This window comes from Oryzias melastigma, linkage group LG1, assembly GCF_002922805.2.
Source record: "Oryzias melastigma strain HK-1 linkage group LG1, ASM292280v2, whole genome shotgun sequence".
NCBI lineage: Eukaryota > Metazoa > Chordata > Actinopteri > Beloniformes > Adrianichthyidae > Oryzias > Oryzias melastigma.
Window position 1 is genome coordinate 22,111,242 of NC_050512.1, and position 12,623 is coordinate 22,123,864.

The 12,623-nt window shown below is 38.3% G+C and overlaps 1 protein-coding gene across 2 annotated transcripts; it reads right to left on the reverse strand.

Annotated features, from left to right (window-relative positions):
- Nucleotides 1-3,490: 3,490 nt before the first annotated feature.
- LOC112157558 (endoplasmic reticulum resident protein 27) lies at nt 3,491-11,741 on the reverse strand. 2 transcript variants are annotated; one of them, XM_024290365.2, is made up of 7 exons: nt 11,236-11,732; nt 8,469-8,554; nt 7,455-7,592; nt 7,248-7,364; nt 4,963-5,088; nt 4,651-4,848; nt 3,491-3,614 (listed from the first exon to the last, which is right to left on the reverse strand). In XM_024290365.2, exons 1-7 carry the CDS (start codon nt 11,291-11,293, stop codon nt 3,573-3,575), a joined length of 765 nt encoding a protein of 254 aa, XP_024146133.1. In that variant the 5' UTR covers nt 11,294-11,732; the 3' UTR covers nt 3,491-3,572. The 2 variants fall into 2 exon arrangements, with proteins under 2 accessions (XP_024146133.1, XP_036069127.1); XM_036213234.1 differs by lacking the exon at nt 3,491-3,614 and having other exon boundaries at nt 4,247-4,848; nt 11,236-11,741.
- Between the last annotated feature and the right edge of the window lie 882 nt (nt 11,742-12,623).

Genomic DNA, 12,623 nt, shown 5'->3' on the forward strand with positions numbered 1-12,623 from the left:
CTTTATTTTTAAGGAGATATGGTTCTAGGCTCTTATGGGTCTCTTTGCTTTTCTCTTACCTCTACTCCTGGTTTCAGTCTTTCCTAGTTGCATCCAAAGTTCACATGTTCACTTTTATATGTGATCCTCAACCAGACGACTGAGACTTCACGAGTAAAATCTGTAACTAGATCCTTTTTTGGAAAGAGACAATTGATGTTGTACCCTACATTTCTGGACCAATTTTTCTTTTCTGGAATAACTATTGCCAGAAGAGCCAGTATCCTCTTTTTCTGGTCTTGCTGTGTTTTACATTTTCCTTCCCAATGTTCCTTAGCAGGAAACCTTTCCCCAACTCTTGCTTGTCGATCTACCATGGGTGTCAGAAGGTAGGCCTTGAGGGTCGGTTTCCTACATGTTTTTGAACAAATCGGCAATTTAAGCTCCTCATTGGCTAAACACACGTGATCCAGGTAATCAGTGATAAGGTATGATTTCTGGAAAACCAGGATGTAGATCTACTGATCTAGAAGTAGGGGTGTCAAACTCCAGGCTTCCAGGGATGGTATCCTGCAGGTTTTTCAGAAACCAGGCCACTTGCTACCGATTATGTGTATCAGGTATGTTTTGTCATTGAAAAGCTACAATGGCAGGTTAGTTGGAAAACATGTAGGACACCGGCCCTCAAGGCCTGGAGTTTGACACCAGTAAGTCTAGAGCGGGGTGGCCAACCCTGGTTCTAATGCTACGCATTCTCCCTCCCAACTTGTCATTTATGGATGTATGGTTTGGGCCCCCTCCGCATCACTTTTTGATGTTTTGGGTGTCCCTAACTCAACGTTTTTTTTTTACATGCTGGTCCAAAGTTCACATGTTCATCCTCAGCTGTAATCCTTAACCAGTTGACAAAAACTTAAAGAGTTCTGTGTGATATCTTTGACTGGATCCTTGTTTGGAAAGAGATGTCCCATGTTGTACCCAACATTTCTGGATCTAATAGTCTCGTCAGGGATAATTATGGCCACTTGGACCAGTTTGAACTATATCGTCTGTATCTGGTCCTACAGTTTCCTTCATTTACTTTTTTAATGTCCCTCAGTCAAGAACTTTCACAAAGTCCTGTTCCTTAACTCTTGTTTGTTGTTCTAAGACCTGAAGAACCTTCTATCAGTATAGTTTCTCATGTTTGCTTCTGGACCGTGAAGACCTGGGATGTCTACAACTTAATCCACCTTTCTCTGCTTAATAGGAGATGCGCCAAAGGGTAGGAATTCCCTCTCCTTGCCGTGATTGATCTTTAATTCCGTGGTTGGGCATTGAAACTAACTTTGGGCCGCCTGCCTGGATTATTGGTTCCTAGTCTTGAGGAAGATATACAGTTGTGCTGTGAACACACAATTACTTTGTGATGTCAACTGTGTAGCGATATAATGTGACCCATGACACTGCTGGATGAAATGATCCATGTAGGTGTTGAAGGCAAGCCAAGATGCAACGCCATCCGTCAAAGGGAATAAACATCAGCAGGTGCATAGTTTGGTAAAGATCTATGTGCTGTGAATGGGTTCTTTAGTTGTGGCATATGCTTCAAGGCATCTCCCCATGCAGGTATTCAGGAAGCATCTAGACCCTTTAGTGGACTGTTCTTTGGTAGAAGAGCTAATCTGAGCTCCCCAAATGACCGAGCTCCTCATCTCAAATAGAGTGTCCAATAAATGAATAAAGGACACTTTTCAGTAGGGATCATCTGAGACAACCGTTAGAAGAAATTGAACAGTAAATCCCAGACTTTTGCTTATATACCCTTTCTTTAAATAGTATGTGGTTTATAGTTTTATAGCACTTTACTACTTTTGTAGAAGGTCCAAAGCTCTTTACGGTCACAGACCCATTCACCCATACACACACACACATTCACACACTGATGATAGCTCCGCTTCCAATCACTGGCTCCAACCTGTAACCAGCAGGAGAAATGTGGGGTTCGCTGTGTAGATTTTCAACATCTTCTCTGGAATACAGTGAAACTTATGAGAAAAGTTGATTTATATATTAGTATTTAATCCAGGACAGAGCGTCATTTAGAATAATTTTAGAAAATGTACGAGTTTCACATAAGAACAGTACAATTTAGTTGGTTTGTTGGCGAACAGGTTTTCTTCAAAGCATCTAGTTTGACTAATTTTTCTGCGTTTATTAACATGATCTCTATTGATTATCTCTGTACTGGTAACAAGTCCTAATATTTTTTTATTGTGTGTGTTAGATGGGTTCAGCTTCAGTCTTTTGTGGTCTATCCATCCACCTCCCGAGCTTCCTGAATCCCTTTCAGGATCATTGGGGTGCTGGAGCCTATCCCTACTACTGTTGGGTGAAGGCAGGGCACATACACACTGGTCAAATCACCAGTCTGTTGCATCACCACAAAACCAAACACTACTTGAGAAAACTTAAGGAAAGCCTGATGTGGTGTGAGAAAAATTAAGACTTAAAATCTGTTGTTGTAATAATAAAAATATTCATATTTTTTAAATATTAATGTCATTTATTTAAATTTGAACTCTCAAACCTCTTTATATTGAAAACAAAAAGTTAAAAAAAAAGTAGAGTGAACCATAATTTCATTCAAAAACTGTCACAAATGAACTTTTTTGTAATTGTATTTGTTCTCTGATGTTGTAAAACAAAAACAACAAAAAATTCTAAGTCTGCTCCCCTTTGACTCCCTACCGCCCTTCACTCATCACCCTCACATCCGTCAACAGTCTCACTCACTGGCATAAACCAACTCGGATGGCAGTCGGTACTTACAGCATATTTCCATCTGCTCTCTGAAAAATGGTCACCTGCCAGGCTTCCCCAATTCCGCCGGATGTATCGGCTTGGCAGCGCGGCACCACTAATTATACTGATCCCATTCTGGGCCGTAAAACTTTGCTCTTGCTTGAGAGAATATTTTTGGTAAAGCTCAAACTTTTTGGTTCTTGATGTCCACGGCCCATCTGTTGTATTTTTATGGACGTTTTTAAAGCCTGAGGAGCTAAATCCTTTAGCCTTACATGTTTTTAACACAAAAATGAGTCTGGTTTGAAATTACATGCCCTACTTTGTGAACGTGGGAGAGTAGCTGCCACTTTGAATCCCTGGGATATTTATTGACTTTCGTTCAGTTTACTTCTTATGTTTGTGTGTCATTTTAAAACACCAGAAAGAATCGCATGAACTTATAGGGAAAACAGCTGGGCTGGCTGTCTGCATCCCTTTGCTGCTGGTCCGCTCTCTGTCAGTCTGTCAGCGGTTGATGTGTTGTGGTTGGGACAATAACATCTGCGGACAGACTAACAAACTCCGCCACATCACTCTGACTTGTGGTCAGTAAGCTGTGGTTGGCAAAGCAGACCGCAGCCGGACTCATGCTAAAGTAAACAGAGAAAAACCTGAGATGCGCCACCGTGGATGTAAATATGGACTTTGTGTATTTCTCTATGCTAAAAGGATGAAGTCAGCCAAATGTTCATGTTTACATTTATTTCATTCCCCCTCTTTTGCTTTGTTTTACAAATAAGAATTTCTTTACACTTCTCTTCAAAGTCCTACAATTCAGTTTTGGGATCGTGTCCAGCCTGCTTCACATTCTGAAAAGAAAAAAGTTCATAAAGTTAAAGAGGATCAACTTTAGAGCTGCAATAAAAAAGGAAAATTCTGTTCCCTATAGAAAACAGCAACATTAAAAATACTGGTAAAAAGTGTGATATTACAGTAAAAAGTAAATTAAACTATTTCACAGAATTGTATTTGTTTTACAAAACAGTTAATTGAAACTGTAAAATTACCTCACATTATATTTAATGTTACTTTACAGATTTATCCAATATGAGGAAAAAATACATCAATTTTTGGCCAAAATGGTTGTCAAAGAGGAAAGGCAGCAAGAAAAAAGTAAAATTCTGTTCCTTTTAGAAAACAGCAAAATGTAAAAAATAAAAATTAAATAAAAACCTGTAATTTTCCAGTAAAAAGCAAATAAATTATTTAACAGAATTCCCCTTTCCCCACAAAATAGTACATTAAAGCGGTAATATTCTGTCAAATTATAAGGAATACAACAAGACCGTGTTATTTTACAGATTTGTTCAATATGAGGAAAAACATGATGTCCCTTTTTGGCCAAAAGTGGGTTTTGAAGCTAAAGAGCAGAAAAAAAGTACAATTTTGTTTCCTTTAGAAAAAAGCAAAATGTAAAAAAAAAAAATACACGTAATTTTACTGTAAAAAATTAATTATTTCAGAAAAATTGTGTGTAAGCAGTGTGTTATCTCTAATTTTATATGTAAATGGTGTATTTAAAAAGTGTATTTTTTTTTTAACAATCAATTTAGTTTTGGGCAAGCTGCTGAGATTTAAGGGTTTTTGTGTTTCCTTTATAAGTATGTGTCTAAAATAAAATAATCATTACCGCAATTAAATTACATTAAATTAAAAAAAAATAATTCAGTTAAAAAAAATTAGAAACAATCAGATTCAATTCTTCACCATCTTTGGTTGGTTTTAAAATGAACAAGTGGAAAATCTGCTTTTTAAATGCTTATAATTTTAAAAAGTGCTGTCATGGGGTTTTCCTCTCTCATGGCTTCCACAGATCAACGAGTGAACACAATAGGGCCTGCTCACCTTTAAGTCACCTTGTAGAAATGATTGACAGAAGTCCCGCACACGCTCCGTGGAAATCTCTCCTTCAGGAAGGAGCCACTTCATATCCGAGTCCCCATCGTAGATGCCCACACGTGGGAGGTCTTTTGTTGTCAAGCCAAAGTAGTTGATTGCCTTAAAGTTGGACTTCAAAGCTCCATTAATTAGCACAAATAAAAACTGGAACACAGAAATGAAAAGCTATGATGTCATTGCAGATCAGATGCTCTCCTTCAGATTGACAGACTTTTTGAGTTAAAAATGTAGATTTTAAGTGTCAGAGAGGGATTCTACCTTCCCTGTGAACTCGGGAGCCAGAGCTGCCAATTTCTCCTTCAGCTCAGAATATTCCTCACTGCCTCTGTTAGCAAAGATCACCAGATGTGTCCTCACTTCTGCATTAAACAGACCCACAGCTGTCTGTAAAGGAAATTACACATGGAACAGGTTGAGATAGCAGAGAAGCAGTACATTTTAGAATACTAAATATCCACAGCAATGACATGGTTTACTAATTAGAAAAAAGCAGGAGGTAAAATCAACCAAAAAGGGAAAGAGTTAATCAGTTATTTGATGACAACTAAGGCTGGAGCATTGACTGTACATGAGAACTGGACGGGGTGACCCCTCCCCCTTACATTCCAAACAGGAAGTACCTGCTGGAAGTTTGAATTCCATCACTACTCACGACTTAGCACACTATACAGTGTGTTTGCCATTTTGCATTCTGTCCATATCTGTCCAAACCCCAGAAGTCTCTGCAAAGAACCAGTGTGCATCGATGCTTACTAGATTTGTGAATATAGACCAAAATGCATTGCATTTGAATGATTTTTCATGTCAAAAAATGTTTTAAAATGTATTTTAACTCCAAGTTTTTATCATCACAATGATGTATGTCATTTAAAATAAGTGTATCAGAGGGTGTTCGAATTACTTTTAAAATCAAGAACACTAGATTGTCTTGCCCCATATAGTTTTTTTGTAATTAGGGGGAGGGGCATAACCATAGACTTCTATTGAGACATAAGCAACTACTGCTTAGTTACTATATCTAATATATATACTATATTCATCAGAACAACCATTCTACCTCTGCTACCCTTGTTTAACTTGTTCTAATCCTTTATTCATGTATTTATTTATTTTTTACTTATAAGCTGACCAATCAGATGCCTCAATAAAAGCATTTTTTGCCCACTGACCCCCACATTTAAAGTTCAAAATGTTTGACTAATTTTGTGTAACTTTAAAGTTTTTGAGGTGTGGCCGTTCAACAAGCTCACTTCTGTTTGGTAAAAGTGGTTGCCATAGAAAAGTGTGGGTGTCTTAATCGGTTCAGTTTTCGTATACAGCAATTGACATGGATGGACAAAGCATCTGTGACGTCTCCCAGAGAAAATGCTTCACCTCTGGTTCCAACAAAATAAAGTCAATTAATTTGCCATTTTTCCATGGTACGACCTTTGCTACTGTCATGGTTTAACCTGCTACTTCCCTCTCCAACCACCAGAGGGAGCGCTCACCTGAGTTTTAACCACACCATCTGTCTTCACCTGGACTCTGATCATCATCAGCTGTTTCCCATCTGCTCATCACTGCCTGAGTATTTTGTCTGGCTTCTCGCCTTGGCTCACTGCGAAGTCTTGTTTTGCCCTGTGTGCAGTCTGAGCAGCCTACCCATGTCTGATTCTCTGTGTTTTGACTCCTGCTATCCTGCCTTGCTCTTTGTGTTTGACCTATGCCTGCACTCTGACTACGTTCATGTCTTGCCCTCGCTTATTAAACCATTTGCACACGGATCCAAACGTGTCAGCCACTTCATCACAGCCATTTTGGAACCAGACTAGGTTAGTAAACAGTCATTGGTCCGAGTCGTTCTGAGTCAGGCTTTCATTGACAACCACTCTCACTAATCAGGAGCTTCGCGCTTTGAACTTCTTCTGAAAGAAAGGCGCTATATAAATTAATAAAGTTTGAGTTTGAGTGAGTTTGTTGGAAAGCCACATCCATTCCACTGAAAGCCCCCCTCCTAAGGGACAAGGAACATGAAGGAGTGGTCTCGGTGACCCTCCTCAGGAATATGAAGCTTGAAGGATGGCCCTGACAGAGAGAAAACCTGGCCACTACAGCAACAATTTTCCTGCTGGGTCCAGGGTGGTCAGGTCATTCTGTCTGTTCTGCCACCCTTTATGTTGCTCCATGAGTTCTTGTCATGGTTCGGTTTATTTACTAAATGTTTGGGGTTTTGGCCACCAAGCCCGGTCTCCTGCATTTGAGTCCTACTCCACTTATTACTGACAATCCGATTGACCATTTTATAGCTTGAATAACTCGTGAAAAAGACAATATACCATGAAAAAAATATATGTTTAGAAAGAACATGTTACAGAGAGATAGCAGAGCAAGAATGGTTGTTCTTGCAAATAGAATGACTGAGTAAAAGTTTATTTCTCTATAAATCTATGGGATTTTGGCTTTCTGGGACCAGCGGGCAACTAATATTTGGAATGCCGTGGGGAGGGAATACTGTAATCTCTTCAATTCTTATAGACAGTCAATGTAAGGGCTGGACTCACCACTTGGTTGTACTCTGTGATGTACCGGATCTCATTGGTGATGATGAAGTTCACCAAGCTGTCAAGATCGAACTTCTGGACCTCAGAAAGAACAATGTTACTCTTCCAGTCATCAGCCTGAATGACAGATCAAATCATCATCGTCCTTCCAAAATCCACATTAAACATTGTATTTTGAAGCTGCTATGATAAGGAAGGGCAGTATACTTTTCTGAAGAGGGTGATGGTGTCTGAAGAGATGTTGTATGCAGCCCACACCTCCTTCTCGGTACAAACTGCTGCCGGAACGGAGTCGACTTTTTTTGAAGCCTCCACAAGTTCCTTATATCCGTGACTCTCCTCTCCCTGAAATACACCGTTATATAAGTGTCTTTAGATCTTTTCACAGTCTATGAATTCACTTTTTTTGTCTTTCCAACTTTCAGCTTTTTCACTACTAATCTTGTCTTCATGAGTTTTCTATATTCGTCCAGTACGGGGTCCATGGAGGGGTCAGACTGTCCGACCAATCTACGTAGACCAATCTACACAACATTTATTTCTTTGGGCTGTGAAAGGAGCCTACAGAAGTACCTGCAGGGCTGGAGGCCCAACTAAAATTCAAAAGCAGGAGGAGGGAGCTTTGTGGGAGTTATATAATACTTATGCAACCAGACAAAAAGCGTGTGAAAGTAGGAGAAAAAACAGAAAAGAAAGTGAATCATATCTATTTCTGAATCCTTTTTTCATGAGCTCTGGCAATCCCATTTCTCATTTTAAAGTATGTATGTGTCCCTCCTCGGTGAGTCACTGCCCCAATATTTTCCTCTATTATTACCTACAGCTTCACGCTCCAACTATGCGCTCTCCTCATATGCTCCCTGCCTTTCTCCTCCAATCTCATGAACCTGTTTTTTTCTGTGCTTGCTCTTGTTTACACGAAGGTCATTGGAGCCAGCTCCACAGGTTTTCTTATGTACATGTATTTCCTGTCGAGCTTGCCATTTTCACCCACACGCAAAGTCTGGCCAAAGAGGTGGTCTCCATGGGCCAGGCACACTGCAGAGGCACTGCCAAGGGTGTGACATCAGGAAAAGAGACTTTCTTTGAAGTCCTTACAAAGCATCTTCAAGAATGTTGGCTAAATCTGTGCTTTTGGAACCATCTCGACTCCGAACCAATTTTCTTCAATGTCTGTTTTTTTTTTTTGCTTTATTTAGACAGGAAATTTGCTTCTCTGACCTCAAGGAAGCCGATGATCACCACGTCACCAGAATCCACGAAGGCTTCAACAGCTTTTGTGTCATCAAGCTTGAGAATTGAGTTATCTAAAAGACAGGAAAGGTGTGAGACACACAAATGACAGACTTGCAATGAATTTACAGCTTTTCCGTCAACACCGGAGTAGAGTAGAGTCAGGACAGAGACCAGGAAATGAAGGTACCGCAAACAATCATGCCATACCCACATACCCACGTCTAAGTTAGTGGTGGCAGACCCTGAGGACAGATAAATGTAGCCCAAAAAAAATTAAGTGCTTTTTCTATTAACCCTCTTCTGTCATGTCTTGATGACATCAAGGATTGTCTGACTTTAAGATTTCTAATTGAGAACTAAACTGAAGCGCTAACTTAGAGCAGAAGTGTCCAAAGTCAGTCCTCGAGGGCCGGTGTCCGAAATGTTTTCAAACCAACCTGCCATTCGTGCTCCTTATTAGCCAAACACGCCTGATCCAGGTAATCAACAGCAGTTGAGGCAGTGTTTCTGGAAAACCAGCAGGAGGCTGGCCCTTGAGGATCGACTTTGGACACCCCTTGCTTAAATCCTTAGTGGTATGCACCTGTAGGGGGGTTGACCCCTGTGAGTACTCAGGTAATTGAGTTGACCGGGCCTTTGAGGGTTGTAGAGAAGAGTGGACGCAGGATTGTCTTGCAGTTGCTTTGAGGCTCGTACAGCCTCCTCAAGAGAACGTACAATTGTCGTGCATGTGGTAAGTGTATCGTAAAGTATTCTTAAGGCGTTGCACACGCTTGTGACATATGGGTGATGCTATTGTACGGTTGTGATGCACACAAGAAGCCTGCAAGGAGCACTGACCTTTCACGTGAACAGCACTTACTGGTTCTTTGTGCAATTTGCAGGATGTGGAGGAAGGTCAAAAAACAGGAAAAATCTGGATGACTCACCTGTGTCTCATCTACGTGTTGTAGAACTGTTCGCTACGAACGGTTGCAGCATTCCCATAGAAATAACATTTTCTCTCTATGGGCTTGCCGAATCATTAACAACTTTAATATTTCATGCGGTCCACCTTTGTCCCCCATTCAGGTTTGTCCACCTTTTCTTCTGCAAAGACCCCCTTATCTAGTTGTAATGACATTTGTAACAATAGTCTTAGCTGCAGTTGTTGCCTTTTGTCTAGAGTAGGGAATGTCTAACATGTAGTACACTGACCTCAAGAGCCAATTTTTTCCAACCAGCTTGTCATTGAAGCTTCTTATTGGCTAAACACACCTTATCCAGGTGTTCAGTTGCAAATAAGGCAGGATTTCTGGAGATGCAGCAGGAAGCCGTCTGGCCCTTGAGGCCTGAAGTTTGACACTTTGGTTATTTTTAAAAATAGAGTGTTTAGTGTAATTGTAGGGTCTAGCTTTTTTAATCTCAGGCAATAAACAGTGTTAAACCCTTCCTTGCAGCCCTTCTAAAATCTCTCAGTTGTGCTGTAATGCTCTGTCTTTGTAGTCAGCCAGTCTTACTTTGTTTGTCATAGACATTTACAAAACGCTGCTGCCGGGCTTGTGGTTAGATCATAAAAAAGGAAACACATAACATCTCTGATTTTGGTGTCTTTCCCTGGCTGCCTGTATATTTTATGACATTGTGCTTACTTTTAATCATTAAAAGTCTTCCATCAGAGATTCATGAGTTAAGTTTAAAGTGCAAATTCAGAGGGGACCAAGCTTCCAACGATTTTTTTTTAAATAAAAAATGTCTTCATCTTTATTTATTCATCTTTGTAAAACTAGGCTTGCTTAATTACTGTATTCTTAAACTCCTCTTAAAGAGCCCTTTGCTCGGCTGTCAGAAATGTTAGAACTTTGGTTGCATCTTTTAGTAAATGAGGGGAAACAATTATATTCTTCAAATGTATTATTTGACAGTAGATTTTTTTCTCGAAATAAAATGTATAATCCAAGATTCAGGAGATTGATGGCAGTAAAAATATAACACTTCTGAATACTATTCCTTTACATGGTATTTTTGATGTTGGCTTCAACTGCAATAAAAGCTGATTTTAAACCCCCTACGCACCACAGTTTTCAATAAATATCACTAAAAATATTCTTTTTTTTAAAAGACCTGCTATAAAAATCCACAATTAAGTGTTTGTAGTGTTTGGTAGTTTTACACTAAAAGTAGTTTTTTATGTTATTTTTGGGTCCCCCAGTACTCAATAGCGGCTAGCGTGTAGCTTTTCCAAGCTCAAACCTTAAAAAAAAAAAAAAAAAAATTCAAATATCTTTTTAAATTAGATGCAACCTCATTGCAATTTAAACAAATATGCACAGAAATCTGATTTGTAAGCTAAAAATTCACCTGCGGTGTGAAAAGCCTTTAGAAGTAGCTAGTTAGCGTGCCAACAAATTTTAGCACAAAGCATTTGAGAGGTTAACTATCTATAGTTAATAATTAAATCATTCAAGTTATTATTTAAGCTGGAGGCTATCTATTTTATTTAAAGTTCAGTCATAAATAATATATTGAGAGTTAAAAAAAAACACACATACAATGTCATTTGGAGTGTCCTATGAAAATGCCTGTCTAAAAATAACTGGACGGTCCATTTGATTATTCAGTTGTTAGAAGTAGAGTGACTATGTCTCAATTTTTGTTTCTAAAAGTGATATAAATTCAACATATTTAGAAAATTTATAAAAAAAAGAAATCTATGAGGATTCAGAAAAGCCTTCAAAAAAAAAAGCTTAAAAATTAAGGACATTTAAATTACCTTTCCCTTCGGCAACAGCGAAAGTCATCAAGAAGACCTGTAAGAGTGTGAACAGCATTTTTTTTCCTTTTTTTTTTACTAATTTAAACACAAAAAAGCTATTAGCACTGTGCTGCCTCTTTTCACCTCCTTCAGCCTCCCAACAGCTAAGACCACTAGACCCTGTGTGGCCTGTGATTGGAAGGCGTGTGGGAATCACCCAGATGCTGTCAACAGGTGTGTGGATGTTGGACGACGTGTCACTGCCTCACAGGAGACGTGTATGTGGTTCATAGTGACATGAATAAGCTACTCAGTGTTAATGATACTTTAGTGCAGCACACCTTATTGTGATCTTGCATTTTTTTCTTAAACTTGTTCATCCAAATATCCTCACAGGGCAATAAATCCAACTATTCTTGTTACTTTCAGATACACAGTCCTGCTGTTAATATGTACTTTTGTACTTTCACCACAAGAGGGGCCCAAATGCTGTTTCTACAACCCAGCTTAAACAGAGTCTTGAAAAGAAAACAGTAAAACAGATTAATAAAAATATAAAGAAACTGAAACAAATTGTTTTCTGTAAAATATAAAATCATTGATTTTCAACTATTGTCCTTTTAATGTTGGTTCATCATTTTTTAGATTAACGTTCATGTAAAACATCATTACATTGTTTTATGTGGTTTGAACAAGTTATCTAAAATTGCAGGTGATTTCATTTAATTCATATCAATTACATGGAATTTTATGTTACGTTTCAAGAGGTTTTCACTTAAAAAACATAAGCTAAAGCATAAAATATTTAATTATATTTAATGTTTTTTTTAAATCTGATTTCAAAAATTGCAACATTCTTTGGTAAATGTGGCTTTGATTAAAAAAAGAAACTTACAAATTAAAATTACTAAATTAAAATAAAACTATATGAATGTTTCATTTGGTTCTTCTGTCAGACTTTTTTTTAACTATAAAACTGGTGTTTTTAATGATCTGAAAATTATAAAATGGAACAACATGTAGAAAAAGATCCTTTTAGTTATAAATACCTTTGTTTTTCATGTGTTCACGTGATTGAAAACAGAAGCGGAGAAACTCATTCTGCAGACAAGAGCAACCCTTACTGACAAGGTTGTATATGACAGCTGTGCAGCAGACATGCTCGCCTGACCCACCGCTGCAGACAAACTTCACATTATGGAATTATGGAACACTCAGTTAACTTTGAACAAATCAATAAATAAAGTTTAAACAAATAAAGCTTTGTTAGATCGATTAAAAAAAAAATGAAAGCATTCTTTTAGTTTATCCATCTTTTGTCCACAAGTTTTATCAATTTATTGTTTGTTACAGTTGTAAAGTATTTACCTTTAATGTATTAGAAAATATTATTGGAAATAATATTT

What these genes read in the sequence shown, in the direction of transcription:
- LOC112157558 (XM_036213234.1), bottom strand. Translation starts at nt 11,293, where the DNA reads ATGCTGTTCACACTCTTACAGGTCTTCTTGATGACTTTCGCTGTTGCC. An exon ending in TCACAGAGTACAACCAAGTG is followed by an intron (nt 5,089 to 7,247) that starts GTGAGTCCAGCC and finishes TTTCCTTTACAG; the next exon opens with ACAGCTGTGGGTCTGTTTAA. An exon ending in CTCCCGAGTTCACAGGGAAG is followed by an intron (nt 4,849 to 4,962) that starts GTAGAATCCCTC and finishes TCTGTGTTCCAG; the next exon opens with TTTTTATTTGTGCTAATTAA.